The sequence below is a fragment of the Theobroma cacao genome, chromosome 3, assembly GCF_000208745.1.
Source record: "Theobroma cacao cultivar B97-61/B2 chromosome 3, Criollo_cocoa_genome_V2, whole genome shotgun sequence".
NCBI classification, from domain to species: Eukaryota; Viridiplantae; Streptophyta; class Magnoliopsida; order Malvales; family Malvaceae; genus Theobroma; species Theobroma cacao.
The window spans coordinates 24,722,817-24,750,619 of NC_030852.1; the positions used below are offsets into that span (position 1 = coordinate 24,722,817).

Genomic DNA, 27,803 nt, shown 5'->3' on the forward strand with positions numbered 1-27,803 from the left:
TTAACAGTATATTAATGAATAAATCTTCAAATAAATTCAAAAAATTATAAATGAAAAAATTAACTTTTTAAATTACGGATCAAAACGAAACTTTATGAAAAGATCAAGAATTAATGATGCAATGTAGTAATTTACTCACTTTCTCACTGGCCAAACTTTCCATGGCCAAAAAAAAAAAAAAAGCAAACCCTTTTACAAGTTTTTGAGACTTTGTTTTGTTCTCTCTATCTCATTTTCTGTAAGGCATAAACCTTAAAAAAAGTCCATGTATTATATCTGTTTATTCTATTATCTCACATTTTGCTGCATTTAAATGAATTTTTAAATTTTTATTTGAATTTAAACAAACCTTTCAACTTAACAAAAATTGAACCATCATTAGAGTTAATATCAATTGTCTATTTTTACCCACGTAACACATGACCTAATTAATTGAAGTAGTCATATGATAAAACTTAAATCCAAAACCCAAAGTCCAACAACCATTTTCCTTTTTCAAAAGAGTCAAAATCACTAAAAAACCTATTTTCCTATTCCTTTCCTTCTCTTTCTTGTAGGGAAGAGGAAAAAGGAATCGACAAAATCTCTTCGTTTGTGACTAGATCTAGGTTTTGTTTTTCCATGAAAGAAAATGGGAAAAAGAGAGTTTTTTTTATTTTTTTTTATAAAAGACTAGTAGAGGGAGGTGTGAGGAACTGAAAAATAGGATTTTTTACGTTTGGTTGGCAATGAATAAAAATACCAATAGACATTGAATTCTAATAATAGTGATTAATTTTTCTGTTAAAATTTATAATTTATTTGATTCAAAATAAAAATTTAAAATGTCATTTGAATACAATAAATTAAATCTAAAGGAGTGAATTGAATAAACTGATATATAATATGTAAGTTTTATTAGGATTTAAACCTTATAATAGTCTAACTATCATACTAATCATAAAAAATTAATCCTATGCAATTGTTATTTTGTCTTAAGTTCGACAACCCCAAAGTTTTTGTGAGATAAAATAGCATCACCCTTTTCTTTGAACTGTGAGATTCACTAATGCAGAGGAGAAATATGAGGTAAACTACTCCATTTACAGCTTAATTTGTTACTATTTCAATTATAAAATTGAAGGAAATTGCTATATCCTTGTCTCGTATGATTGGAATCACTCTCATCCTGCATCCATTCATGCTGAGGAAACAGCATCTCTTAGTAACAAACATTGGAGGGTGTAAAATCTCCATACCCATAGCTTTGCTCATACCTGTTCACACGGCTGAGTGGAGGAAGGCACCGGTTTGGCCAAGCGACTGGGTTTTTGTTCTCCAGCCATAATAACAAAGACCTCATCAGACACATCATTTGCTAACTTGTGCTCCACCTGCTCTGGCCATTCTGACTGGTAGCTTGGTGGGTTTGGTTCAGGCTGAGGTTTGGAACATGACAACTTCAGCAGTAATACGGCCATGAACGCAATTATCACAATGAGCAGACCGAAGAGGCATTCCTTGGCAGGGTTCCAATGCAACCTTTCAGGGCCACTCGAAACTGAGTCATAACTATTCGAAGGAGGCATTCCACTCGTAATATTCCAGCCTGCAAAATAACAACAGGGTTTTATAAACATATCTGGTTATCCATTAGCCAGGAATGTGTTAATTCATGGAATTATTTGAAGTTAAAGGGCATGCGGAAGCATCTTGTTTGGTTCATACCTGGGCATTCCAAGTTTTGTCCCTAGCGCAAGTTTTAATTAGTAAAGTTTTTCTAGAGGACTTTGAATTTTTGTATTAACTGTTCTAATTTTATTCAAGATGAGTTGATGATTAATTTTGGCATCAATTATTGTAATTGTTGTAATGTTGATAATTTGGTTTCAATTATTCACTTTTATTTGCTTTTATGTATGGTGTTCTTAATTATTCCTTGCTCTTCTTTTTTTGTTTGCTTTTATGTTTGGTGTTCTAACGACTTTACTGTTTCTTCTTTAACGAAACTTTCTTAGTTTGGTATTAGAGAAAAAACAAAACTTCATATGACGATGCTTTATTGTTTTGTGTAAAATGAAAATGATTTTGTTTTAGCATTTAAGCATAATAGAATAGCTTCTTAGATAGAAAATTTTTGGTATAATGATAAAAAAAATTTAAATAAATTTTTATTTTTTATATTTAAAAATTTATTAAATTTACTAATTAAAAATAGTCAAAATATCCCACAAATCTTTATATTTCAGCCTCTTTTTTTTTTTATCAATTTAGTTCCTTTACCCCAAAACTAGTGAATGTAATTTTGTACTCTAACATTTTGTGCAATTGAATCATTTTGTTTAATTTTTTCCAACTTAACCGTTAGTGATACTGACACATTAACAAAAAAATTTTTTGCCACACTATTTTCTTTGTACCACGTCATACAAATTAAATTGTACAAAATTGTAGAGTACATGAATTAAATTAAACAAAAGTCTATAATATAAGGATTAAATTAAACAAAACTTTATTATACCAAAAAAATTTTTTTGTCTAATAGGTCAACGCCATATCAGCATGGTTTGATATGTCCACACCACTTAAAGGTCAATTTAGACAGAATTAGATAGAAGCATTTAATTGCATAAAATTTCAAAGGACTAAATTAATCAATTTTGGAATAAGAGACTAAATTAATGAAAACATTATAATATAGAGACCTATGAGTTATTTTGACTAACTAAAAATTTCTCTACCTATTTGTGTATTGTTCATATTGAAACAATTTTTATTAATTCCAAATATGGTTATCACTATCCATGATTTTTAAATTTCATGTACTACAAAAACCATAAAAAATAGTTTCTAAAAATTTGCATTTATTTAATAATATTGTATCAAAATAATGATCCAAAATTACGAGTGATCGTGCTGTTATGGTAATAATGATAATTGAAATTAGAATGATGTTTTTATATAAAGAACCATATAGTCGAGTAGTACTCCTTATTTTAATTTTATTTGTCATTTTAGATTTTAGTATACAGTAAATTACTTATTCAATGCATTCAAAGAAAAAACTACAAAGAAAGTAATTATCTAAATAGGAATTCTTTTTCCTTATCTTATGTAATTCTGGAGGTTCAGTAAATGTGTCATGGTTCACAGATTCATGTCTAGTCCAGCTTGTAGGGACCGTTGAGCCAATCCACATGCACGGGTCCATCAGTTGTCGCATTGGCAACCAAGCAAAGTATTCTAGGGTAACTATAATACTTTCCAAAAATAAAGTCTTCTTTGTTGATTACTTGCTCATCAATGAGGCATAGTTTTATAATTTTATTTTTTTTGTACTCTAAGAAAGTCTAAATTAGATATTTCTATATTTACTTTTACTTTTACACCAAGTTTAGGTCAAGAAGGCTATTATAAATAGCACCCTTAAAAGTCACTGTAAGGCAATCAAATCAAGTTTGTCAAATCAAGCAATTTTCTTTGTGCTTAAATCTCAAGTATTTTGTTTTTTTCTTTCATTGAAGTAATAATACTTATTTATTCTCCCCAATCTCTTTCTTCATATTCATTTACTTTACATTCCAGCTTCGATCGTCAATACACCTCGTTTAGGCTTGCGTAGTCTTACGAACACGAGACTACAGCGTCGCATGGAACTTGGCTAAAATTCCAAGCTCGTGACAGTTGGTATCAGAGTAACACTTTCCAGAGTTAAGTATCACACTGTTTAGAGATTGAGTAAGCGAATGACATCAATTGGTGACCATACCACATCCTGCTTGAACGCCTTGGTTCAAGATAGTGTGAACGTTGCAAATAGGAAAATTGTGCACACACGTGCCACGAAGTGTTAAGAGTCTGAGGACATTTTGCAAGTACTGAATAACCGTGTATCTTGTTGTGAGACAGTTATCAATCACGAGGTGTGGAGCAACTTCGAATGGGTTGAAGACAACGTCGAGCAGTTAGGGTCTAATAGCGATGAGCTTTGCGAAGGATGGCACAACACGATGGATTCATTGATTCACCACAATGTGGGGTTAGATGAATTGATGGCAGACAAGTATTGAGAAGACGTGTTCCATGACTTCCTTACAAGGCAAAGGAGATTCGATTCACTGAATTTTGACACTACTTACGCGTCAAGCTCAAATTTTGGATGCGTCGCAAACAGAGACACTGCACACATATGAACTATGTACTTGGATGACACTAACCAATTGCGAGCCAATAATCCATATGGCAAAATGCATCCTAACTTGGAAGTGTTCTCGAGACAATTGGAGAAAAACTACCTCAAACACACCCACGACACTTGTGGGAAACCTGATGAAGACTTGTAGTGGAAAAAGACCATGAGACAATGAGGGCGTTGCCTAAATCAAGTAGAAAAGAATGTCACGGTCTGCAGATCCATGACAATTCCAGCCCGTAAAGACTGTTGAGTCAATCCACATGTAAGGGTCCATCAGCTGTTGCTTTGGCAGCCAAGCAAAGTATTCTAGTGCAACTAAAATATTTTTCAAAAATAAAGTTTTCTTTGTTGATTACTTACTTATTAAGGAGGTATAGTTTTACAACTTTACGTTTCTTGTACTCTAAAAAAGTTTAGGTTAGATACTTTCATATTTACTTTTACTTACACACTAAGTTTAGGTCAAGAAGGTTATTATAAATAATATCATTAAGAGTCATTATAAGACAATCAAATCAAGTTTATTGAATTAAACAATTTACTTTATGTTTAGATTTTAGGTACTTTATTTTTTTCTCTCATTAGAGTAATGATACTTATTTATTCTCTCAAATCTTTTTTTTATATTTATTTACTTTATGTTACCCGTCGATTGTCAATAAACCTCGTTTAAGCTTATGTAGTCTTACGAGCACGAGATTACAACGACACATGAAATTTGACTAAAGTTTCAAACCAATGACAAAATGCCCCCTCCTGATTGTATTTTTATTTTATTTTATTAATAAAATTATAACAAAATAGTTAGGCCTGCTCGAATTTCTAACTTAAAAAAAAAAAAAAAAAAACCATAGAGTTCATGTACAGACGTTTTAATGGTGAAAGAACTTTCTGTCTTTACAAGACTCAAGCCCGGTAAGCTTTCCAATGTAAAAAAATTCATACATTTAAAAAATAAAAAAGCCCAGTGTTAATTTATCTTTTACCCACTGCTAAGTAAAAAGTAAACTTTTAAACATCTTACTTCGGTTAATGATGCTAAACTTGACAATCATGTTTGTACGTGATAGCCATGTTATGAAAATATTAGCTATTAATATTTATATAAGTAAATAAAAATATAATATAATTAATTAAACATATCAAAATCATAAATATTTGTACAAATTTTTTATTAAATGTGTATTATTATAAGATATGCTTAATATGTTTATTAAATAAATTAAATTAAATTTTATACGACATGATTAATAACTCTTGAAACAATAAACAATTAATATGATTAAATTAAAATATTTTTATTAATAAATTAATTTTAATATAAATACAAATAAAATATAATTCTATCATTCACATTTAAAATTAAAAATCATAAAACAATTATAATAAAATAATAATTTTTATAAAGTATGTGAGAAATCCATAATACTAACCAAAAAGATAATAAAATCTGACATGAACACAAGAGAATCATAATAAAATCCAAATAATATTCATAATCTATCAACATAATAAATCACCAATATTCAAGATTGAAAACTCATTCGTCACTGCACCTATAATTCCTGAGTCACAAAATTTATTTATAAAATACAAATAATATATTAATAATATTAAAAAAATTTATATGACTTATTTATAGAATCATAAATCAATAAATTATACAAGTCTATATATAATTTTATTAATTAAATAAAATAAATAAATTAATTTTATATATTTAAAATATGAAATTATCATATTTTAATCGTATCAAAATAATTAATACACAAAATATAATTATTTTAAGTTTAAGCCCATATAATTCCACGTCATCCTTTAATGGCGCGCAAAATTACGGGATTGACGACTCACCCACCACACTATTTTTAACCTCCTGTGCCGTCTCCAGCCCGCTAGAGTTAATTTCTGTTTTTTTTTTCCTTCGTGCTATGGGTCACCTCACGTGCGCACTTTTCCATTGGAAAAAAGAGCATGGTTTCAACTCCGAAATAGTAAAGAAGAAACATGGCTGTCTCTCTCCACCCCAGCTACTCCTCATTTCACCACTACAAATCTTATCAATTTTATTTTCTCTCTCAATGTACTCCAAGTTCTTTCGTTACAAACAAATGGGTCTTTTTGGATTGTCCAACTCAATCAACTGGGAGTCAGAGTCCTACCCAGAACTCAACGATTTCTTGCTTCTTCCTTTCTTTGCACTTTTCTTCCCTGCTGTCAGGTTTTTCCTAAACAAACTTGTCTTTGAGGTATATAACTATCATTTTTTTCTTCACCGTTCTGTTTTTTTGACTCTCATCTTTGTTTTTTTTTTATTGTTGCTATTATGGTGGAATTGCGGGTCAAAGAAAAGGATTTTAGTTCAACGCTATTATTCCTTGTTGACTTTTATTTTGATTTGCGATTAGATTTTTTGTTGAATGAATTATGATCGTAGACCTTTCCTTTCTATGCCAACTACTTATAGTTTTAATAGTATAAGTTTGATTTCTAAGAATAACCCTGTTTAGAGAGAGTGGTTAGCATGATTCAATTATTCAACTTGGAATTGAAAGTATTCACTTCTATAACATAACTGCTGGAAAATTGGATTGGAATCTGGATTTGTATGAACTGCATTATGTTATTTAACGTAATCACAGCAACTTCTTTTAACTACTTTTTATGTTTTTTTTTTTCAAGTTTTTCTATATGAACAGTTGAAATTAATGAATGTTGAAAACTTTCACAATCTAGTTGGTTTTGTGACATATTCAAAAATCACGCTTCAGCACATCTCTCAACTCAGAATTTTTTCTCTAGTCTTGATGGACTAGATCGGGTTTACAGTCTTTACTTAATTATTTGGTTTCAATTCTTTGATCATTGTTGACTTACATGTTTAAAATTGGTCTAATTTTTATGATAGATCATTGATTTCTTTTGAAGGGATTTAAACACTTTTTCACTAAGCAAATTTAGGATGAAAAGGATTGAAAACTTCAATCTTTGATATTTTTTTGATAACTTGCCATCTCGTGTGACACTGATTCTGCTATTTGGCTTAATTTTGGGAGATCAAGTTTTTGAGTTTGGTGTTGTGGCAAGTACTAAAGTGACCCTATGGTATCTCCTTTTATAACAGTAAATTGCTTTCTTAATGTTTGCTATAGGCACTATTTGATTTCATAGACTAAAGACAACCTACCATGCTTGATGAGTCATGACTGCTAATGTTAGGTTATAGCGTTTCAGTTATTTTAGGGTATATCTATCAAAGCATGCTAAAGTTGATTTCAGAAAGGAGGCAGCTTCAGCCTTCATACAATCACGTATCTCCAAATCTTTATGTTGTAATGAAGTTTCAATCTACATTTAACATGGAGGACAGTTTTGGAGATTTGCTTTGATGTCTGATAGAGGAAAAGGGTTTGTGTAGAAATTAAATGAAACTGTTGAAAAAATATTTTGATTTGCTGTGATGTCTTATCTAGGAAAAGGTTTTGTGTAGAAATTAGATGAAGCTGTAAGAAAACTATTTTGCAAAACATACCAATACATGGTCAAAGGGATAAGGAGATCATGGTCAATGTTGCCTTCTTTATCCTTGACTATAATAACTCTTATCCATTGCAGAATCCATACTTTGATGGATCTAGATCTTCCTTGTTGATCCACCAAATAGTTCATATGTGCTCCCTTAAGGGATTAAGTTATACTCAAATCTTAGTCTCATGGAGGATATAATGGTGACAAGTTGGTTGCCAAGATTAATGAGCATGAATCTTACCCTCCCTAACAAATACTACTGGTGACCTTTGACCCACCAAGCCACTTAAGAGTTACCTTTTTTAGATTTAAGCCACAACCATTGTTGGTTGAAGGCTAACATGAAAATTGTAAATATAAGAACAAATATTCATGTGTTGTCATATGATCATATGACCATTAACATTGTGATGAAATGCTCTACCCTCTAGGGCGGGGTGCTGATGGTTCAACAAGAAAGAGGAAAGGTGGTATGGGATTTTGTGTCTTGTTTTGAAGTATCAGCGGATTCTATGTCCATTCTCCTCTCAATTGATGATGATTGCAATGATAAAATGTGAACAATAGAGAGGATGTTTGCAGTTACTTAAAAGCATCTGGGCTTACATCAAACATCTTTCCATACAGGGTCCTTGTTATTGATATTTACTTGTTCCATTTCTTTTAGTTAGGACCATTCTTGCATAATCAATAAATTCTTAATCTTTGATATTGCTTTGAACAATTTTGACAAGATCATGAAATAGTAGTGAGAAATGACTGATACTTGGTAAAAGTACATTCATGGTGTTAATTGAAACCTGCATTCATGAATTATGGCTTCTACTTCTCATCTCTTGCTATTTCCATTTTTCAAAAGTTTGCCTGATTTGAAGTCACTGTTAATATTTTATGCAGAATCTGGCTAGGAGACTGGTCCTTGGCAAAGCCCACACCTTGCAGGATGTTCATACGCATGATAGTAGGAAGAAACTCAATAAATTCAAAGAATCAGCATGGAAGTGTGTCTACTTTCTTTCATCAGAATGTTTGACCATTTATGTTTCCTATGGTGAGCCTTGGTTTACCAATACCAAGTATTTTTGGGAAGGGCCTGGAGAACAGGTTTGGCCTGATCAAAAAATTAAGTAAGCACCTGACTCATGTATATATAATGTTTCTATATCAAAGTCATTTAGCATTATCTTTTCATGTTTGATCTGACACTTATCTGTATTCTCAGATTCTTAGTCACGTTTAAGACATCTCATGTTTTCTTGGTAGATGATTTGCTTGTTTTTGATGCTCAGATTGAAGTTGAAAGGATTATACATGTATGTTGGTGGATTCTATACATATTCCGTATTTGCATTGTTATTTTGGGAGACAAGGCGTTCAGACTTTGTGGTGTCCATGGTTCATCACATAGCAAGTATCATTCTCATCGTGCTATCTTACATATGCAGGTATTTCATTCAGTGTACCAATGCGGCACAGCTCCCATTTTCTACATTTTCTGTGAAGAATCGAGTTACATCTGACTGCTTATAAAGGATTGTGTGTGTGTGTGTTTGTGCTTCAAAACCTATAATATTTGTGCTCTCTGTTACCATTTCTTTTCTGATGTCTGATTAATGTTTTGGTTGAAGTAATACTCTCATCCTTTTGCATCTTAGTAATTTTGTTGTGCCTGTTGCAGGTTTGCTCGTGTAGGTTCGGTTGCTTTTGCCCTTCATGATGGGAGTGATGTGTTCCTAGAAATTGGAAAGATGTCAAAATATAGTGGGTTTGAATGGCCTGCTAGTGTCTCATTTATTCTTTTTGCCCTCTCTTGGACCATTCTTCGCTTGATTCTTTTCCCATTTTGGGTAATCTGGAGTACAAGGTGAGCCTCGGTCTGAGCTTAACTGGAACTTTTTAATGTTTATGGTTATTGCTCTGTATTAGGTGCCTTTGTTTTATAACATCCTACAGGACATGAAACAATGAATTATTCATGCTCCATTTATTTTATGATATCAATGTATATGCATTAACCGAGGAAAATTATTGGTCTGATGAAAGTATAATTCAATGCCATAGGGTAGATGAAAAGTGTTCCAGAACAGCCAAGACAAAGAAACTTTGAAGAATATAGAAACTGATTAATAGAATTAGATGTAGATTACATTTGTTTGCCGATCTCCGTATATCCTTGCATCAGAACATGGCCCCATCATATATCCCGAGTTTCAGCTACTTTTTTTTCTTTTCTTTAAAATGCTAATGAATGGATTCAACAAAATGTGTAGAATTGTGGAAGAATAAAGCAAAGTTTACCCTTGAGGCTCATTTTTGTGCCTTTTGCATTTGTTATTGGTTATTATGAGACTAAGAGCTATTGCGACTTTTCTCAGCAATCCCGGTTTTTAGATATTTCTCTCTCTTGCTTGCATAACATTAAATTCTTAATTAATCATTGGAATGTTGTTTCTAATTTTTAATTAAAATCTTCAAGTTCTAGTTTTCTCTATGAGTTGAGAACCCAAGTTTAGAAGCTCTGAACTGTATCATTTTCTGTTTTCTTTTTTTTTCTTTTATGTCTGTTTTTCATTTTGTCATTCCTTTTTGTACTTAATTATTTTCATTGTTAACTGGCTGTTTTACTACACCTTTGCTTGGCCTGCTGATATCACTGGCTTTTCACTGTCACTGGGAAACTCCTTACTTTATCCTCCTTTACCTTTAGCGTTTTGCTTTCTCCAGTTGGAGGCTATGTGAATTGCTTGCTTCCTTTTAAGATTTTAACCCCTCAAATTTTTTTTAATTTATGTTTCACAGCTATGAAGTTCTTTTGACATTGGACATGGAGAAGCACATGGTGGATGGATCTATATACTATTATTTGTTTAACACTCTTTTGTTCTCCTTGCTTGTTCTTCATATTTATTGGTGGGTCTTGATTATAAGAGTGATTATCAGACAAATCCATTCTGGAGGACAGGTTGATGATGTTCGATCAGGTATGAGCCATCTAGAAATGATTGTAAATTGCAGCTAGGCTCAATTAGGAACACATATCTAAGGGAAGAAAGAAGAAAAAGAAGTAAAAGTTAAAGCATTGATAGGATAATTCTAGATTTATGAGAATGTAAAACATTTTCTTCTTTAACACCATTAGGAGAAAGGAATAGATATCTGACATCAACACTAGAAAGTGAATTATTAATTTGGAGCTTGCAAGACTATGATTTATGTGGAGAACACTGCACAGAAAAGAAAATCATTCTGGATAACTCTTCTTTACTGAGCATCGAACTGGCTACCCAACTGTACACATGTAGTTGTAACCTGTTGATGTGTGTTTTGCTCACTGATAATAATTATGCTTTCACAACCTGAGGGAGAAAACATGTTTCAAGCTTTTTTGAAGCATAAGCAAGGAAAACTCGAAAAGTTTGTGTTGATGATGCTTAAAGTCTTAACTCCTGCATGGCTGTGAGGACTAAATAAATGGACTGAAATGGTTGTTGTTATTGTCATTCGAAAATAGTAGGTTTTTATATGTTCAAACATGATAAAGCAGCTAGTTACCTAAGAACAGAAAAAATTCTCTCAGATGCAAGAAATTTGACTGCAGGGAAAATTGTTCTGTTGATATCGCGGCAGCATTTAAGCAGTTCATTTTGTTTATATTTTAAGTCAAATTTTTACATTATATGAATTAGGAAGAGGATACTATTACTTTATCTCGTAATGCTAACTCTGAACATCCTGTTGTTCTGCAGATTCTGAAGATGATGAACATGATGATTGAATAAACAAATATTTCAGAACACCATATATACTTGTATGCCAAGGTATTTAGGAAAACATAGTTCCATCATTTTGTAAAAAGTAATTTTCTTTTAACTTTCTGTCTTTTCTTCTTTGTTGGATGAGATTAATGCAGCCTTGTTCCCATTTTTCTTGTTTTCCTTCTTCCTTGGATAGATGGACCTTGACAAAAGGCATGCTCATCTTTGTCTTCACTCTTTCATTTCTACATGTAAGTCGGTATAGCCTCAAATTCTGATTGGCAGAGTTTGCATGCTATATTGTGTGACAGACAAGTACTTCAAAAAGCAAGGATCAACATAAAAACACTTACAGATCTTGATAGGTCGAGGTAAATCTGAAGGGCTTAAGGTGTAATATTTGTCACGTCAACTCAGTACTTGGCCTCTTACTTTTGCAAATTTTTAAGGATGAATATTCTTTTTGTCCAATATCTCTTTTCACCTTATATGTTTAAGGTAGTCTCAAGATTTTTGGCATGGGGATCAACTGAGCTTCTTACTGGCCCTTTCCCCTTCCTTCAGGGTTGCAACACTAATTTTATGCAAAGATTAAAAATTTCCTTTTCTTTATAATATACTCTGTAGGTGACTGTATTTCCTAGTTAATATTTGCATCAAGGACACTGCTAGGATGATCAGGACTCTTGAAATCACATTGGTTTCCTTAATCTGGTTTATAATTTAGTACAAGTTGAATGTATTCTTATGCATTTTGCATACACACACACACACACACACACACTGATAAATATTTAATTTTAGTGTGTAGTTAGTTAACAAATTAATTGGTCTAGGGTTTAGGGTTATACAGCTAATGGTGAGAGAATTGAAAACTATTAAATTAGGTGGTGCCATGTTTAAACCATAAGGTTTGCCTGGTAGGTTTTTGAGCAAAAGATAACAAATCTGTTGATTTGTCAATGCCAATATGCAGGGATAGATATTTATGGTGGTTTCAGCTTGAAAAATTGTTTGCATTGGTAAATTCTTTGGCTTTCTTATATAATTTCATATAAAATTTGGAGCACTACTAGTTTGGTCACTGTTCTGTGAAACATCGACCTTCCAACAATCTCAAGTAGTTGGCTTGTCTTCTTATGCAAAATTTTCTTTGGTGAAAGGCTTTGTTTGTTGTAATCCATATAGCTGACAATGTTGTGGATAAAAGGCTTTGTATGTTTTTGTGATATACATGAATCTTTCCTCTTAAGTTGCAGTGTTTTCTACTATTATTTCATTGCATTGATGATACATGCTTTAAATGCTCTTAGCTAGGTTCTCCATAGTATTTGTTATAGTTGATTGGCATATCTCTTATATTTCTGGTCCTACATTAAGGAAAGAGAATTGCAGTAGGCTGACTGTCAGCCTAAAATATCCAGATAATGAATCTCTTTTTGAAGGAAACAGGGACATAAGAAACTTGTATCATAAATTCTTATTCCAAGGTGAAATATGTTAGAATTTGAATCCTAGATTATCAAAATTGACATTATATATATAGAGAGAGAGTACTCAAAAGGTTTCATCTCCAGTTGAACCCTTGATTTGTAGGTGAGATTTTCTTTCCTTATGGTTTATGAGTTGGGTTCAAATTGCATGGGGCTTCAGGCCAGTGAAACTTCATTCTTTTTCAGCTTCTTTGCTAATTATATGTAGTATTTGTAGTGTTTGAAGTTGTCTTCCCCCAGAATCTACAATATTTTTTTATTTCTTATTAAGGTTGTTGAAATGTAGCTTCACAAATTAATGCATTAAGAGTGTGCATTGCTCTTCAAAAAAAATAATAATAAAGTGTTCTTTCCTTTAATTTGCTTAAAAAATTCTCTTAATTGAACCCGGCCAAAATTTTATTTTAATGGAAAATTAATCAAATGCATCAAAATTTTGTTTTAACCGATATCTTTTTGGATCATGAGTCATAATAAATTCAAGTTCAATTTTCAAGCCTAATTTTTTAGTTTTATTTTTTTATGCTAATTACATAATAAATAAAATAAAATTAAAGTATGAAATCTTAACAACAAATTAGTTCAAGAAGTTTTAAAACTTTTTATGCCAATGTATTAGATAAAGAAGCAATTTGTATATACCTATTTGAGCATGTCAAATCGTGGTTTTTGCCCTTCAAATCAAAGATCAAAATTCTTATATTAATTTTTTTAATTTTTTAGATTATTATAATGAAAGTAGGTACTATTATTTTTTGTACCAAGTGTTTATTTTTCAATATCTAAATTTAACAAAAGGTTAATATGGTTGTGGATTTGATTTTCATGGACTACATTTTTAATCTTTATTTAAAAGTCGATTAATTTAATTAATCAACAAATAAAAATAAAAATTGAAACCGATTGATTTAACTGATCCCATTAATTGAATTAAACAAACTATTTTAATTAAAATTTTTTGATCAATTTGATTTTAATAGGATTGTTTTGATTAATTTGGTTTTAATCGAATTATATTTATCTTGTTAATATAAATATTTATAAAGTAAAATATTTAGACTTTTTTAATTTTTAAATATAATTTTACACGAATTTATTAGTTTTCGAAATGAATAAAAAGATTCAAAAGTGCACAGGATAACAAGATTCAAAAGTGCAAATACCGTTAATAGCAAATATGAAAAAGACTTAACGTCTTTTCTTCTTTTTTTTCTCTCAAACGATGTGGTCTGTCGACGATGCTACCATCCGCTAACTAGCCACCCCAAAACTGGATCTCGCCATCCATGGCCAGATCTGGCCAAATCTAGCGGGGATGCGATGTGGCTGTGTTCTTCTGGCACTCCTTGAGGAGTGCGAGATCGGCACTTCCTAGCGGAGCACTAATCGCGCTTCTTAGAAAGAGTGTCAAGCACACTCCCTGAGCGTTCCCTGAGGAGCATGAGATCGGCACTCCCCAAGAGAGCGCAGCCAAATTGCGTTACCCAAGGGGTGCGTGCCAGATCTGATCGGATCTAGTCATTCATGGCCAGATCCGGTTGAAGGGTGGCCCATCGGCGAATGGGAGTGGTGTCGATCAATCACATTTGAGAGAAAAAAAAATAAGGGAGAAAAGATTTTTTTTTTAATAGGAAAAAAAATTTAAAAATAAAAATTATAATTTATATGTTGTGTAATTTTTAAAATTAATAAAAAATAAAATTATGAAAAAAATATTGCTATGTCGACGAAAACATTAACAGAACACTAACGTATCCAACCAAAAATAATCATGCAACAAATTTTTGATTAAAACTTAAAAAAAACTAAGTACTTTACCCATATTTATACGATTGTCAAATGCCTGAGGCGACTGGAGGTGTTTGGAACAGCGTCAAACTTATCTGCAACTTTGGTATTCATTAGCTAGTATCACTTAAGCTTTTTGTATGATCAAAGGCACATTCAATGAATATTTTCATGCTTGGTTTACCTTTCTTTTCTTTAGTGATAAATTAACCTGATGCAATTGAGTATATTTCATGCTCCCAGACTGTCCTTTGCCCTTAGAGAAATCAATATCGTTAGTGCGTATATACTTGTTAAGCTGAAAATGGATTGGACTCCCTGCCATGCCTTCTTTTGCTTCGCATTTTGCCACATCTTTTATTTCTTCTTATAGAGGAGTTTTCCAGTTTGTTCCTGCTACTGAAATTCCTTTCCTTATCAAAGGGCAAAAGGAGGGCAAAAAAGCGGTTCCCAGACAAAAGAAATGGGAGAGGGAAGCATATATATGAGATCAGAAATTTCAGTGGAGAATATCTATCATAATAACTTTACTTTTTTTTTTTTTTTACCTTTGTAGAGAATATCGATATTTTTCATATGGCTATCTTGGTGATTTCCCTTGTACCATTAGTCACAGCCATGATAGAATCTGAGGTTTGAGTGCTTTTGTAGCTGGAATAAAGAGACCCACAGCCAATGGCAATGCTGAAATAGATACACATCTAAAGGTTAGACGTTTAAGCATGAACAAGTTTAGGTTGGGATGGATTTGGAGTAGTTCATGCTCGACTCAATTAAATTTTAGCAATTGTTTTTCAATTTTAATATGGTAAAACATTTAGACACTTTTAAGTTTTAATCAAAATCATACGAAAGCTTATTAATTTTTAAAATAGACACCTAAACGATATTAATATTAAATATGAAATGTCTAAAATATTTTTTTTTTCATTAGTTTTTTTCTCTCAGGTCCGTCAGCAGCATCCCTTTCTTTGACCAACCACCCATCTCCACCTTGCGCTCCCACGGGAGCACCAGATCCGATGCTCCCTTGGGAACCCCAATCAGACTATCCAAGGGAGCCCCAAATCAGGCTCCCAAGCTTGGTTAAGTTTTTCTCTAATCGACCCTAGAGTTTAGTTTAAGGATTAATATTTTATATATCTGTGATGGAAATTTTGAACTTAAAATATTGTCCTATAACTTGAGTAATTAAAAAAAATACATACATCTTTTTCCAAAATACTGGAAACAATATTTTAACCCAAAAGATCAATAAAATAAACCCATTGTAGTATTTTGTGGCATTAGGATTTTATGTTTTTTGGCCAATATTTGTGACACTGGTTCAGTGCACACGAGAGTGACCAACTTAAACATACCATCATGTTGGTTGGCACTGTATATACTGTATTTGTTCTGAAATCAAGTGCGGGTAAATTTGAAGTTTTTATTTTTTATTTTTTGTCTAAGAGATCAATAAATTGATAAACAAGCCTTGATACATTTCCTTTTCTTTTTCTATTTCTTTTTCAATGTTATGAACGATTTCTCTTAAAATTCAAAGATAGATTATAGGCCTGTTCATAAATCAGACTGCAACTTTTCCAAAATGAAAAATAAGCAATACACTGATTCATTTCTTTCTGTCTTGAACACCAAAAAAAGCTCAGAAAATTTCCAATATCCCACTATAACAAGGACTTGGAGTAGTTATTCCACTTGGCACATATCAATTATCAAAATAGCAGTTGGAATTCAACATAAAATGAGAAATAGTAAAATTATGTTTGAACAAAACAAAAAGAATGACACCAAACAAAACGGGCTGCTGTTGCTTGACCAGGCAGACTCCTCGGCTGCTGCAAAATTGTCCTGGGCTCTTGCCTTGGTTTGCTTGATTTCTTTACTTCTTTCCCTTTGGCTTTGCAGCCTCACTCCTTGTCGCTTGCTGTAACTAACATTGCTCCCCTGGTTCCAAAAAAGAAACCAAGAAGGAGAGGACAGAGTGATCTCACCCAAAAGAGATGAAAGAGAGAGGCATGGGGCCAGAAATTCTTAGTGGAGAATATAGCATTTTGTTTCTTTTCACCTTTCTTGGAGAATATGGATGTTCTTCATTTTGGCCACTTTGGTGGCTTGAATTCTTATACTTTATCAAAATCAAGCAAGAATCTGGGTTTGGTTGCTTTTATGAGTGGAGCTAAAAGGACCAAGGCCAGCCAATGGAAGGGCTGAAACTGATATTCTAATGGGTGAGATGAAATCATTGGGCAAAAAACAAAAGCCTAGCTAATTTTCATGTTGGATAAGGAGGTATTTTATAAAACTTTGGACTTATACTTGCAATTGCCTTCACCATAGCCTTTGTTGCCCACTCCTTTCCATGTGGTGGAGCTTTGTTTCTACTTTGTGAGCATCTTTCCTACCAGAAAAGTGAAAAGTGCAATTGTCTTTTCTTTAAAGTTCCTCAGACAAGGATCAAACTTGACCCACTTGATCTCTGTTTCAGTGCCACTGTCCTACCTTCTGATATTGAATAAGAAATATGAACTTTCTACATAATATCCAAGGCACTAGCTAGCTTAGCTGAAAGTCTTTTAGTGGTTCCACAAGAATTTGGAGTGCCAAGGAATGGTTGCTTCTAGTTAGCCCGTCTATTTGATCAACCCTTATCTTCCACTGGCAGATTAGAAAATATCTGACTCAGTTTCACATGATGAGTAGATTTCTTTAGGCTTTTAGTAAGTAAAACTTATTCTTCTGCAAAAGCAAAACATAAAAATGAAATAAGAAGGTTGACTTAAGGTAAAATGCATCAGTTCAGAACGAGCTGAAACAATACGAAGCATCTGATTTCAAGGTAAAACTAGCAGTAATTTGATGAATTTCAAATTGTTATCAATAAAGAATGTTTGATTATGTGAACAGTGACAGCTATTATGCAACTTCCAGAATCTGATCAGCTAGGATTCTGGACTGTTGTGATTCAGGAAACTACTGAGTTGTTTTGCGTGTGGCCCAACTGCTTACGTATAATTTCAGGGTGTCATTTGCAACTAATTCAGAAGTATTGCCTCTGGCAATCAAGATTTAGGCCAGAATTGGAACCTAAATTTAAGGTGGAAAACCGCAAGTCAAACCCCAATAACATCAAGGGAAGGTATCATTATGCAATTGCTTTTCAGTTATCCTAACATTGTGTCCACTGTATATATATTCAATTGATACATTACTTTCTATCAATTTTCTTCCACTTTCATACACAGCTTTCCCATCAGAAAGCTATAAAAGTGCAGACACCTTTTTCTTAAAGATCAACTCTAGATTCTCTAAATTTTTGTTGAAACCAGTGCCACAAACAGGCGATATTTTGATGACCATTAATTGCATAACCATACTCTTAAAGATATTTTTCATATGTTTCTTTGTTTGATTTAATAAAAGGATCCAGAGCATATTCTCTCAAAAAATAATTGCTAATTAGTACAAAACTATCTGTAAAGTGAAAACCTCCCATGTATCGATGTAAACAGTTGGAGCGGATACAGAAAGAATTTGATGATTGCATTACAACTTCACGATGAATGCAAGAAGAATAAACCAGTACAATTTCAATGAATATGAATAGATAAGTGTAGAGAAAAATAAAATTTACAGCAAACACACAGATATTATTCTTCTCATTCACTGAACTACATGGAAAGACTACAAAGCACTACATTAATAGAGATATTAACTCGTTCTCCATCATCAAAAGATTTTCTACCCTAGCCTCTTATTTTACTTCATAATGATGGAACAATACAATAGCCATAGTCTTCCTTTGAGAACAGCTGATCATCCTCAATTTCCATATCTGTTTTCCTTGCAAATCTGCCCTTGACTCGAGGTCGAGTCTCTGCATAGGCTTTCCTGGAGGCGTATCTTATTTTCTTCTCAAACTTTCTCGCTTTCCTCTTCTCTCTGTAACGTAGGACCTTTGCTTCCCTGTTCATTGGTGTAAATTGGAGTGGCATCAGAGGCAAGGGATACGGAAAGAGATCAGTTGCCCCATTTGGAAATCCAGTGTATGTACTCGGGATGTTGCTTGTCGCGTTCGGTAAAATGCCAGCAGTAATGAGCGGTATGGGGACCTAAGTGTAAAATTAAACAAGAATCTTAAGATAATGAAAATATGATACCGGCAAGCTATAGGAGAGAATACGAACAAGTCTAGAAGCAACCTCTCCGATAGAGTAATGATAGCTTGGAAAAAACCTTTGCAAACAACAAGGTTAAGATGTTTCTAAAGTTTAATTGATAAATAATTAGGAAAATAAAGGGGAGTGGGGGAGAAGCTGAAAGGTTGTGCTATAGTCAAGTTGCTAATAGCAGTAATTTCTGATAAAAGCAGTCAAAAGCTATTATGATCTTGAATTCTAATGCTGTCTCGCATTCTAAGAACTTCAGCAAGGGCCAATTTGTCATATTTCAGGAGAGCTTCAGAATGGACTTACATAAATGCCATTAGTTTGCTGTTCCTCATTAACAGACTTTGGAAAATCCCTTGAACATTGTTGAAGCGGCTGAGCTCCCCGAGCATTTATCAGCCAACAACAACAATCACAACAACAAGAACAATTAATGAGCTGTGGGTAAAGCTAATATCATTTCACAGTTGAAGAAAAAACAAACAAAATATATGTACATAGTTGCATGTATGCAAGAATGCAGACATAGACATGGCTAGACACACGCACACATATACATGCATAGAGAGAGGGAGAGGGAGAGGGATAAGATCCTGGAAATTAAAGCTAAACAACTATGTAGTTTTACACAGTTATGAACAGATAACGCCTAAGTCGCTGTCAGAAACGCATGTAAAGTTAAACTTTCAACAAGAGAGTACTTGAGGACAAGTTAATTTAGAATGTGTAGGATCTTACGCTCAGAGTACTTGAAGGGGTATAAATGAATGCAGCTTTTGATCCCCTATGTTCTGTATTGAAGTAAATACTCTGTAACTGCTGGTGTGTTTGCTGCTGCAGTTGTTTCTCTTGTTGCTGTGATTGCTTCTTTGATTCAAAAGTTTGAACTGGAACATCAATATCACTTCCACTGTCTTCTGGATAATTAACACAGAGAAGTTGTTGCTGATCACTGCACTGTTCTTGGCACCGATACTCGGTACAGGTATCCCTAACATCCATATACTCATCAACTTGCTCACCGTAGGTAAATCCACTCATGGTCTGGTTGTCAGTGCTATCAGGCTCAAGCAATAACCAACAATCAGTTTCGTCTTTATCAATTTCCTCATTTATTGTACCAGCTGCAATTTCATTTTCTGTGTCAAACATGGGACCTGGCAGCTCAACCTGGTGAGTACTTGAGGAAGAACATGCTAGACCAGAGAGTGGAGGAATAGGGACCCTGATATGGCGGCGGGCCAGTGGATTGACTGAGTGTATTTCAATATCACATTTGATGCAAAGTGAAGCTGCATCAGCCCTGCAGGTGACAGCTGCTGCTGCATTCTCGCACACAGCGCAAATCCACACACGCTGGTGTGATGAGGCCATAGGATTGGCAGCATGGATTCGCTTATCGCAGTCGTTGCAGAGGTAAGAAGAGTCAGTATGGCAGTAGAGTGTGCAGGCTGCAGCTTGACATGTATCACAAGTACGAGCCCAGTTGGCTTGGTACGTAACCATCTCCACCAGAGACGACCTTCAACATGCTTGTTTCATGTTGGAGAATGGTAATTCTCAACTTTTATAAGGTGCGTAGTAATTTTTTCTTATCTCTAGCTGCTTGAGAAATATCCTGAGACTGGAAGATTGTATTTTGGTGGGGGAGGAAAACTCTAATCATAGTGTAATATGTGACTGAAAGGAGTGTGCGTTACTACTAGTGTGAAGTATTTTTAGTATTTATAATCCAGCCATGAGTCCATGACTTCTACTTAAAAGGAATTACAACCATTACGTAATGAAGATAAAGTGGAAGTTCAATCAAGATTCATAAATCTAAACACTGAGTTTTGGCATCAAACTAAGAGATTGTTAGTGAGAAAAAAACTTTTCAAGGAACTTTCTATGGATTGTAGCCACAAGTCTCCACTTAGCCACAAGAGGTCCACGCGTTATCAAGCCAAAGATTCAGATTCTACCATGTTCTTTTCACTGGGAAGTTGTTTCCCATCATTCACAAATTTTCTTAACAATTCAGCATTTACAAAGAATAATAAAAAGTTGATTAAAATTCCAATGAGAGTAGTGTTTGCCACGAACAACAAAAAGGTAGAAAATATGAAGAAAGGGAGAAAGAAGCTGCCTAGCTCCTACAAATGAAAAAGGGAATTGCTACAAGGCAAATAGAAAAATAAACTTGGGAGGTCAAATATCAAAAGGGAAATAAGTTTTGCCCAAAAATTCGAAAAAGATAATCAAGATAACATGATCAAGAGAAATATGAATTATGTTCTTCATATCCCTTTTATTACTGGTAAAAAAGGATTTGAACTAAAAATCACTTTTTCACTAGAAAAATATGACCTTCAATTAAATTATGCCTTTCAAACACTCAATGTTGTTTTATATCATTTGAGCTCCTCAGCGTGCAAGAGCTTTTGGAGGATTTCTACTCTACGTGGCTTTTGGCCATGCATGTCCATCCGTAGCCACAAAAAGGGTAAATGGTCCAATATTATCCATAATTTATGTCGTCAAGTGAAGTAGGAGAGGGGTGGAGTGGTGATACTGTTGGGTGAGAAAGAAAGAGAGACCCGGGACAGGGACTGGAACAATCCCACAAAGTGAAAAGCGTGATGGGTTTGGGCGGCTGAAACAAATTGGCCCATGATCTTGTGGCTGCATGTTGTTTTAGGTGGGGTTGGAGAGGTTCTTCGTGGGGGCTCAGACCTTTCTTCCTTCCTGGAATCTTACAGCTTTTTACCAGGAAAACAAAAAAATGTGCACTCAATTCAGTAATTGGAATATTAAAATGCCCAGTCAACTATGCCAACTCCACTTTAATATTGTCTCGACGAGACAGGCTGAAGCAGCTGTTTTGCTGCTTAATAAGCTGAATAATGGGATATGAAGAATACTTCCATTAACATTTATTCCTTATCAGTAGTCCAACTGTTTTTAGCAACCGGATAAAATTGCATTACTCTTACGAAGAAAGACCTTAGCTGATATCAGGTGAGCTGAGTCGAACCTTCGTCAGCTTTGTTCTCACACTGACTTCACTAGTGGGCATAAATAACTCTGCAACTTGATCCAATAATAAAGTGAGTGGACCAGATATAAAGTGAACTTCTCATAACTTGGAATTCTTCATATGATTGTAATAATTATTCCAAAAAACCGAACCAAATCTTACTTCCAAAAGTGCAGAGGTAATGTCATTCCGCAGGTTTCTTGGTGTTGGATTTAGAGGGGATGTTTGACCACCCCAGCACACTCAACTTCAACTTAAACTAGTTTCAGAACGACTTTAACTCCAACCATCTGAATAATTAATTCAAAATGACTCAGATTTGATTAATTCATCAAAATCCAATTCGATTTGATTTGATAAAAATCGATTAACTAAAGCCTGAAAGAACTGAACTCAAATAATTTTTCTTTGATCCGAATTGTTGAGACCTGACAAAACACCATCTCTGAAACCAAAGTAGACTTGGTTTTAAAAGTAAAAAGAGGTGCAGAAATGTATTTCTATTCCCATGTACGCATACTATGCTGGATTCCTTCAAATGTTTGTAGAAAAAAAAATAGTTATCGGAAAATCTTGAAACTGCCATACCTGATTAGCTTTTAAGTAGGTCTGCAATCAAAAGACTTAGATACGTGAAACATGAATAAATGGATAACACAAATTATTGGAGTTTCCTAAAAAATTGAATATTGAATGCAGAGAGAGATCTGGACTTCAATAAATTACAGATCATGAAGTTAAATAGTTACCATAAACGAATCGATGCACAACTACCACAATTACCCCAAAAAGGATTATCTATGTAATATTTAAATAAGGAACTGCTATTGCTTTCATATACGCTTTACTTCTGAAGTATTTAAATGACCTGCAAAGTAACCGACTCTTATGGTGCACATTGCTAGAATGTGCACGGTCAACTTGTACATCACTGGTTTCAATGCCCTTCCTTTCTCAAGTTATATGATATCACTGTGAAAACTTTGAGATCAACTTGTCAACATGAATTATGATATCATCAATGAAAGGGCGAACAGCAGCCTGAGGCTGAAGCATCCATGTCACAAATTGGTGAAGAGCTTCTGGATATGGCGGTTTAGGTCCAGCTGGCCACTTAATCTGTGCATTTACAATGGCCAATTGCAGGCTTCCTCCCGATTCTCCAAGTGCATACTCGAATGGGGATACCCCATACCTGGAAGAAATGACAATTAACAACAGTATACAAGTAAAGCTGCTAACTATATATACCAAAAAGGTTCACTTGCAGAGGATAAAAGCATTATCAAAAGGCAAAAGTACCAAAGAGAAATTATAGCACCACATAAAAGTACAAATACTACAATTGCTTTAACTTGTTTCTGCATAGCATTTACATTTATGTTTACATCCAAGGTATAGAGAGAGACAGTGCAAGCCTGACACACACACACAAAAAGAAGTGAAAAATAACAGTAGTGAATGAAGAAGAATTAGTTCATTTGAAGACTGAAGGAAGGAACATGAAACTCCAACAAGAAAAGAGAGTTTTTATCAAGGTATCATTAAAAAAACAAATTAGTAGGCCCAACTTTCTGTGAGTATCCTGCTTACTGTAATGTCAAACTCACGTGTGTGCTTAACATAAAGTACATGTTATAAGTTGCCCACTAATGATTAACATTATAAATGCTTAAAGTTCTTATAAATGAGTTTATATGAATGGATTACATGTGTATTACAACTGATTTTCTTGTTAAGAGACACAGGTAAAAGATGTGGCAAAACTTTAGATATGCAGTAGAACAACCTGTAAAGATATTTTAAACTACTGTCTTGCCTCTGCTACTGTGATTCAATTCACACGTATTACTCTCCATGAAGATAATGAAGTAACAAAGGCTATCAAACAAAAAAGTAGATTGATTAGTTTCTTCACACATTCTTTAGGCACTCTCATGGTTCATGGTCAGAGATGTCCATGCACAATGGCTTTACATGGAAAAGTCTTCAAGACACCAATCATAACATGACGCACACTCACAACACTTCAACATCAGATGACATCTTGTTAAGATTTTCCAAAACCATAATTTTCACAAGGTCATTTTTGTTGAAGCACATGAGATCGCAATGTCCCATTTTTGTAGCACGCAGTTATACCTATTTATTGTGAATAAATGGTTTTTTGGGGCAAAACCACTTGTCCAGGGCCAAATCTCAATCAATTAGGTTGGATGCAATCGTCACTCCTCATATCAACACCAATGGACAACTTCATGAAAATCCAGAAGCTTAGCATTATAGAACTTTCACATCTAATACTTTAAATCTACTCCTCAGATTAAGCTAGAAGGGAACCAATAAATAAATTCCAGCCACAAAACTTCCCCAGATATGTTGTTTAATATACTGTTTGATGAAGAAACTTGATGAACAACGATGAAATGACAGAAGTACAACAAAAAAAGTTTATAAAATGAAAGCAAACACTGCATAAGTGCATGTATAAGTATTAATTCTTACATTATTGCATATAAGGTGCAGCCCAATGACCAAATATCAGTTCTCTCATCAATATCTGCATGGCTTGGGCAATCCCACAACTCAGGAGCTCGGAAAGGTGCTGAACAGTGCTCAGATGCCCATTCCTACATATGAAAACAAAATCTAACCATGAGCATCATGGAAAATGCATTGAGCTGAGAGACAGAAAAATGTGCCTTAAAATATTACATTTAAACTTAAGCATAAGATGTAAGGATGACAATAGGTAGTGCCATAAGACACTGCAGTAAATTATTATGGTGCTTAAAATAAAAAAAAATGAATATTAAGTTGTTTATGATGATAAAAAGGTGAATGCATCATAGAAATAAGCACATCGTGTATTTGTACGTCATTTGATATATGTTTAAATAATTAAGTGTATATTTGTCAGTAGAACAGCAAGCATACAGATTTAAAGAACTTGGGTTATTTTCCAGCAAAGATGAGAAAGAAGTTATAAAGCACATAAATAAAAGTAGACTTTTCAGCACTGAGAAAAATAAAGAAGAAATAAGCACCTGAAGCTGTAGTGCCTCAGAACGAGAGTGAATTTGCTTCCTTGCAGGACGAGCACTCCCGAAATCCATCAATATAGAAAGAGGCGGTTGCCCTTTTCTACGGGTTAAAAGAACATTACCAGGCTTGACATCATTATGTGCATATGGAGGCTCAAGACTGTGCATATGTTTGAGTCCTGCACACAGCTGTGGAAATAATTTGGTTCAGTCAAAATGTTTACAGCCATCTCCAATCAGTTATGACATCAATAAATCCAAAAATACGAAACCCTATTAAGAGGAATACTAAAACAGAGAAAGAGAAACAATTAGAACATTGAAGCCAGATGTTAAAGTATAAAGAAATGCATCCACTAATAATAAGTGCCATATAGTTATCATATCAATCTAAATTAGAACGTTATTTCAAGCCCTTAAAAGTGCATTACAAAAGGAATGGCATCACATAGTCAAAATGATTAGAATTGTTAAGCGCACCTGCCGAAATATCTGAAGAACATCTGAGGTTGAAAAGAATTCCTTTTTAGCTTTCATAGCGGTGGAATTGTCCAGTAAAGTTCCATCCAAATGAACAGGAAATAGTAAGTATGCTTCATGATTCCATGATCCTTCTTGTGTAGGCTAGCCAATGAAATCAAATTGATTTAGACAAATACAATTGCATGAATTTAAAGATGAAGAAGAAGAAATAAGCCATGAAGTGAACAAGAGAGCATCTTCAAAAGTAGTTCCCATTGCAAGTTTCACACCACTTTTATTGGTAAATAAGTTGATAAATTCAAAAACATTAAGACACGTAACTATTTTTGAGGTTAATTAGAATAAGAGATCTGAATAATTACCTTGACAGCAATGATAGCATGATCAAGAAGCGGAAGCAAATGAGGGTGACTAAACAAGGAGGAAACACGGATCTCCTCCCGAACCAATTGCAACTGCTCATTATTCTGAATGAGAACTTTCTTCATTGCATAAGTTCCATCATCTGCAAATGCAACCCCACTTAAGTCAGTTCCAACACTAAGTTAACATACTCTTTGATCTGATGAGTGCACAGGTTTTTAAATAAAATAATAAAACCCTGCAAATGGCGAAGGTCACCATCCTTGATAAGTCCCCAAACAAAGAAAGGTAAGCAAATCCATTTAAGATGTAAATTCAGATAATAAAAAGAAACAAATGCATAAATCTGGAATCTGATAGCAAGAAGTCAAACCACCATAAGTTAAGGACATGATAACACCAAATTCAGTACAACATTCTATGTCAAACCAGCCATAGCATTTACAACAGAATTGAGATCAAAGTTTTAACTGATCTATAATTTTAGTTAAATAAGTCCACCGATAGTAATTTGATAATCACAGAGGATTCCACTTTTATACCCAAAAAATTTAATTTTATGAGATAATTAGATTACTGTACCTATAGGGGCAAAGAAGATCCGCAGAGCAATTAATAGCCACAAGAGAATAAACCCAAAATTTTACTATAAAAATCTTAAGGTTATATCACACTGGTTTCAATTTTACATAGGCAAGATATTTGAATTTCCAATAAAACAGCCACATAATATCCCCAAACTTCAATTATAAAAAACAGAATGTAAGGAATCTATAACTTCAGTTATAATAAGTTAGAAAAAACAAGATAACAGACACCAGAATTCAATTAAATTACAATAAAAAATCAATTAAAACCCTCCAAACCAAAGCCAAAAACACATCATTTCAGATCACAAACCAAAAGGCTCAGATAATCAAATCCCCCAAACAAATCAAACAAAGAACAACAAATGCGCAATTCAGAAAAACATATAGCTAAACAGAAGATTCTAACTAATTAGCAACTGAAAGCAATCAGTAATTAAGATTTAAGAAACACCCAGATCACTCAAAAACCAATCAAATAGAGAAATACCCAAATCGTAACATCCCTAAAAAGATAAAAGAGAAAACTTTTTGAAGGGGAACGAACCAGAGAGATGAGAAGGGTCCTTGACTTTTTTGGCTAAGCCAGAGGCTGAAGCTGAAGAGGAATCGGACATGACTTCCTTAACCAGGAAAACATAGGCGAACCCACCTTCACCCAGTTGTCTAACGATCCTGAACCTGTTGTCGTTGATCCAAACGTCCCCTCCCCCATTGACGGCGTCGTATAATGCATTCAACCCTGAAAATGTACACCCCATTATTTTCACTGTTGATGCCTTCAACTAAAAAATTATTCCTTTAGATCTTCAAGCTCCCATTTTTTCTCTTATGGGTTTGTCAGAATTGGAGAAATGTAGAAAAGGTAGATCTCGAGAAGCTCTCTCTCCTTCTCTACCCTCTGTTTGGACTTTGGATAGTTTTTTAGTTAATAGTTTTCAGCTTTTAAAGCTTTCAATATCAAGTCAACAATAAGTTTTATGAGACTCGGGTTTTTATTTGTTATTTTAGTATTATGGTTGGTTTGCTATTGCTTGCTGCCCTTACTATTTATTTATTTAACACTTTTTTTTTTTATTTTGAATTGGATCGTTAAAATCACTATAAAACACTGACACACGGGATTTTCAATTTTGCTTTTGACACTCCACTTTCTCACTCTTCCACTCCGTTATTTACGTTGGGATTGGCTACCGTCAGTTTCACGCGACTGCACGCTTGAAAATGTGGCGGGCGCCACTGACGCGGGAGTTTTGGTAAGTGTGGTTCTACTTCAACCCTCGTAACATTTCTGGGTACATCTGATATAATGGCAACCGTCCGTTTATTAGACAAAGTAGAGACAACCATTTTCTTCGGAGATGATCGCTAAAAACCATGATGATCTGAGCATTTTT

The 27,803-nt window shown here is 33.8% G+C and overlaps 3 protein-coding genes and 1 pseudogene across 3 annotated transcripts; 1 reads left to right on the forward strand and 3 right to left on the reverse strand.

Annotated features, from left to right (window-relative positions):
* On the reverse strand, positions 1,106-1,568 carry LOC108661174 (protein GLUTAMINE DUMPER 2-like). The gene is made up of 2 exons (XM_018117081.1): positions 1,257-1,568; positions 1,106-1,168 (listed from the first exon to the last, which is right to left on the reverse strand). Exons 1-2 carry the CDS (start codon positions 1,566-1,568, stop codon positions 1,106-1,108), a joined length of 375 nt encoding a protein of 124 aa, XP_017972570.1.
* Positions 6,187-12,167, forward strand: LOC18604938 (ASC1-like protein). The gene is made up of 7 exons (XM_018118604.1): positions 6,187-6,423; positions 8,600-8,829; positions 8,992-9,147; positions 9,381-9,566; positions 10,502-10,683; positions 11,449-11,520; positions 11,654-12,167. The coding sequence occupies exons 1-6, from the start codon at positions 6,256-6,258 to the stop codon at positions 11,475-11,477; spliced, it is 951 nt and encodes a 316-aa protein (XP_017974093.1). The 5' UTR covers positions 6,187-6,255; the 3' UTR covers positions 11,478-11,520; positions 11,654-12,167.
* LOC18604940 lies at positions 18,325-20,658 on the reverse strand (annotated as a pseudogene).
* LOC18604941 (serine/threonine-protein kinase 16) lies at positions 22,582-27,391 on the reverse strand. The gene is made up of 6 exons (XM_018118439.1): positions 26,954-27,391; positions 25,819-25,961; positions 25,454-25,597; positions 24,977-25,162; positions 24,435-24,559; positions 22,582-23,124 (listed from the first exon to the last, which is right to left on the reverse strand). The coding sequence occupies exons 1-6, from the start codon at positions 27,165-27,167 to the stop codon at positions 22,899-22,901; spliced, it is 1,038 nt and encodes a 345-aa protein (XP_017973928.1). The 5' UTR covers positions 27,168-27,391; the 3' UTR covers positions 22,582-22,898.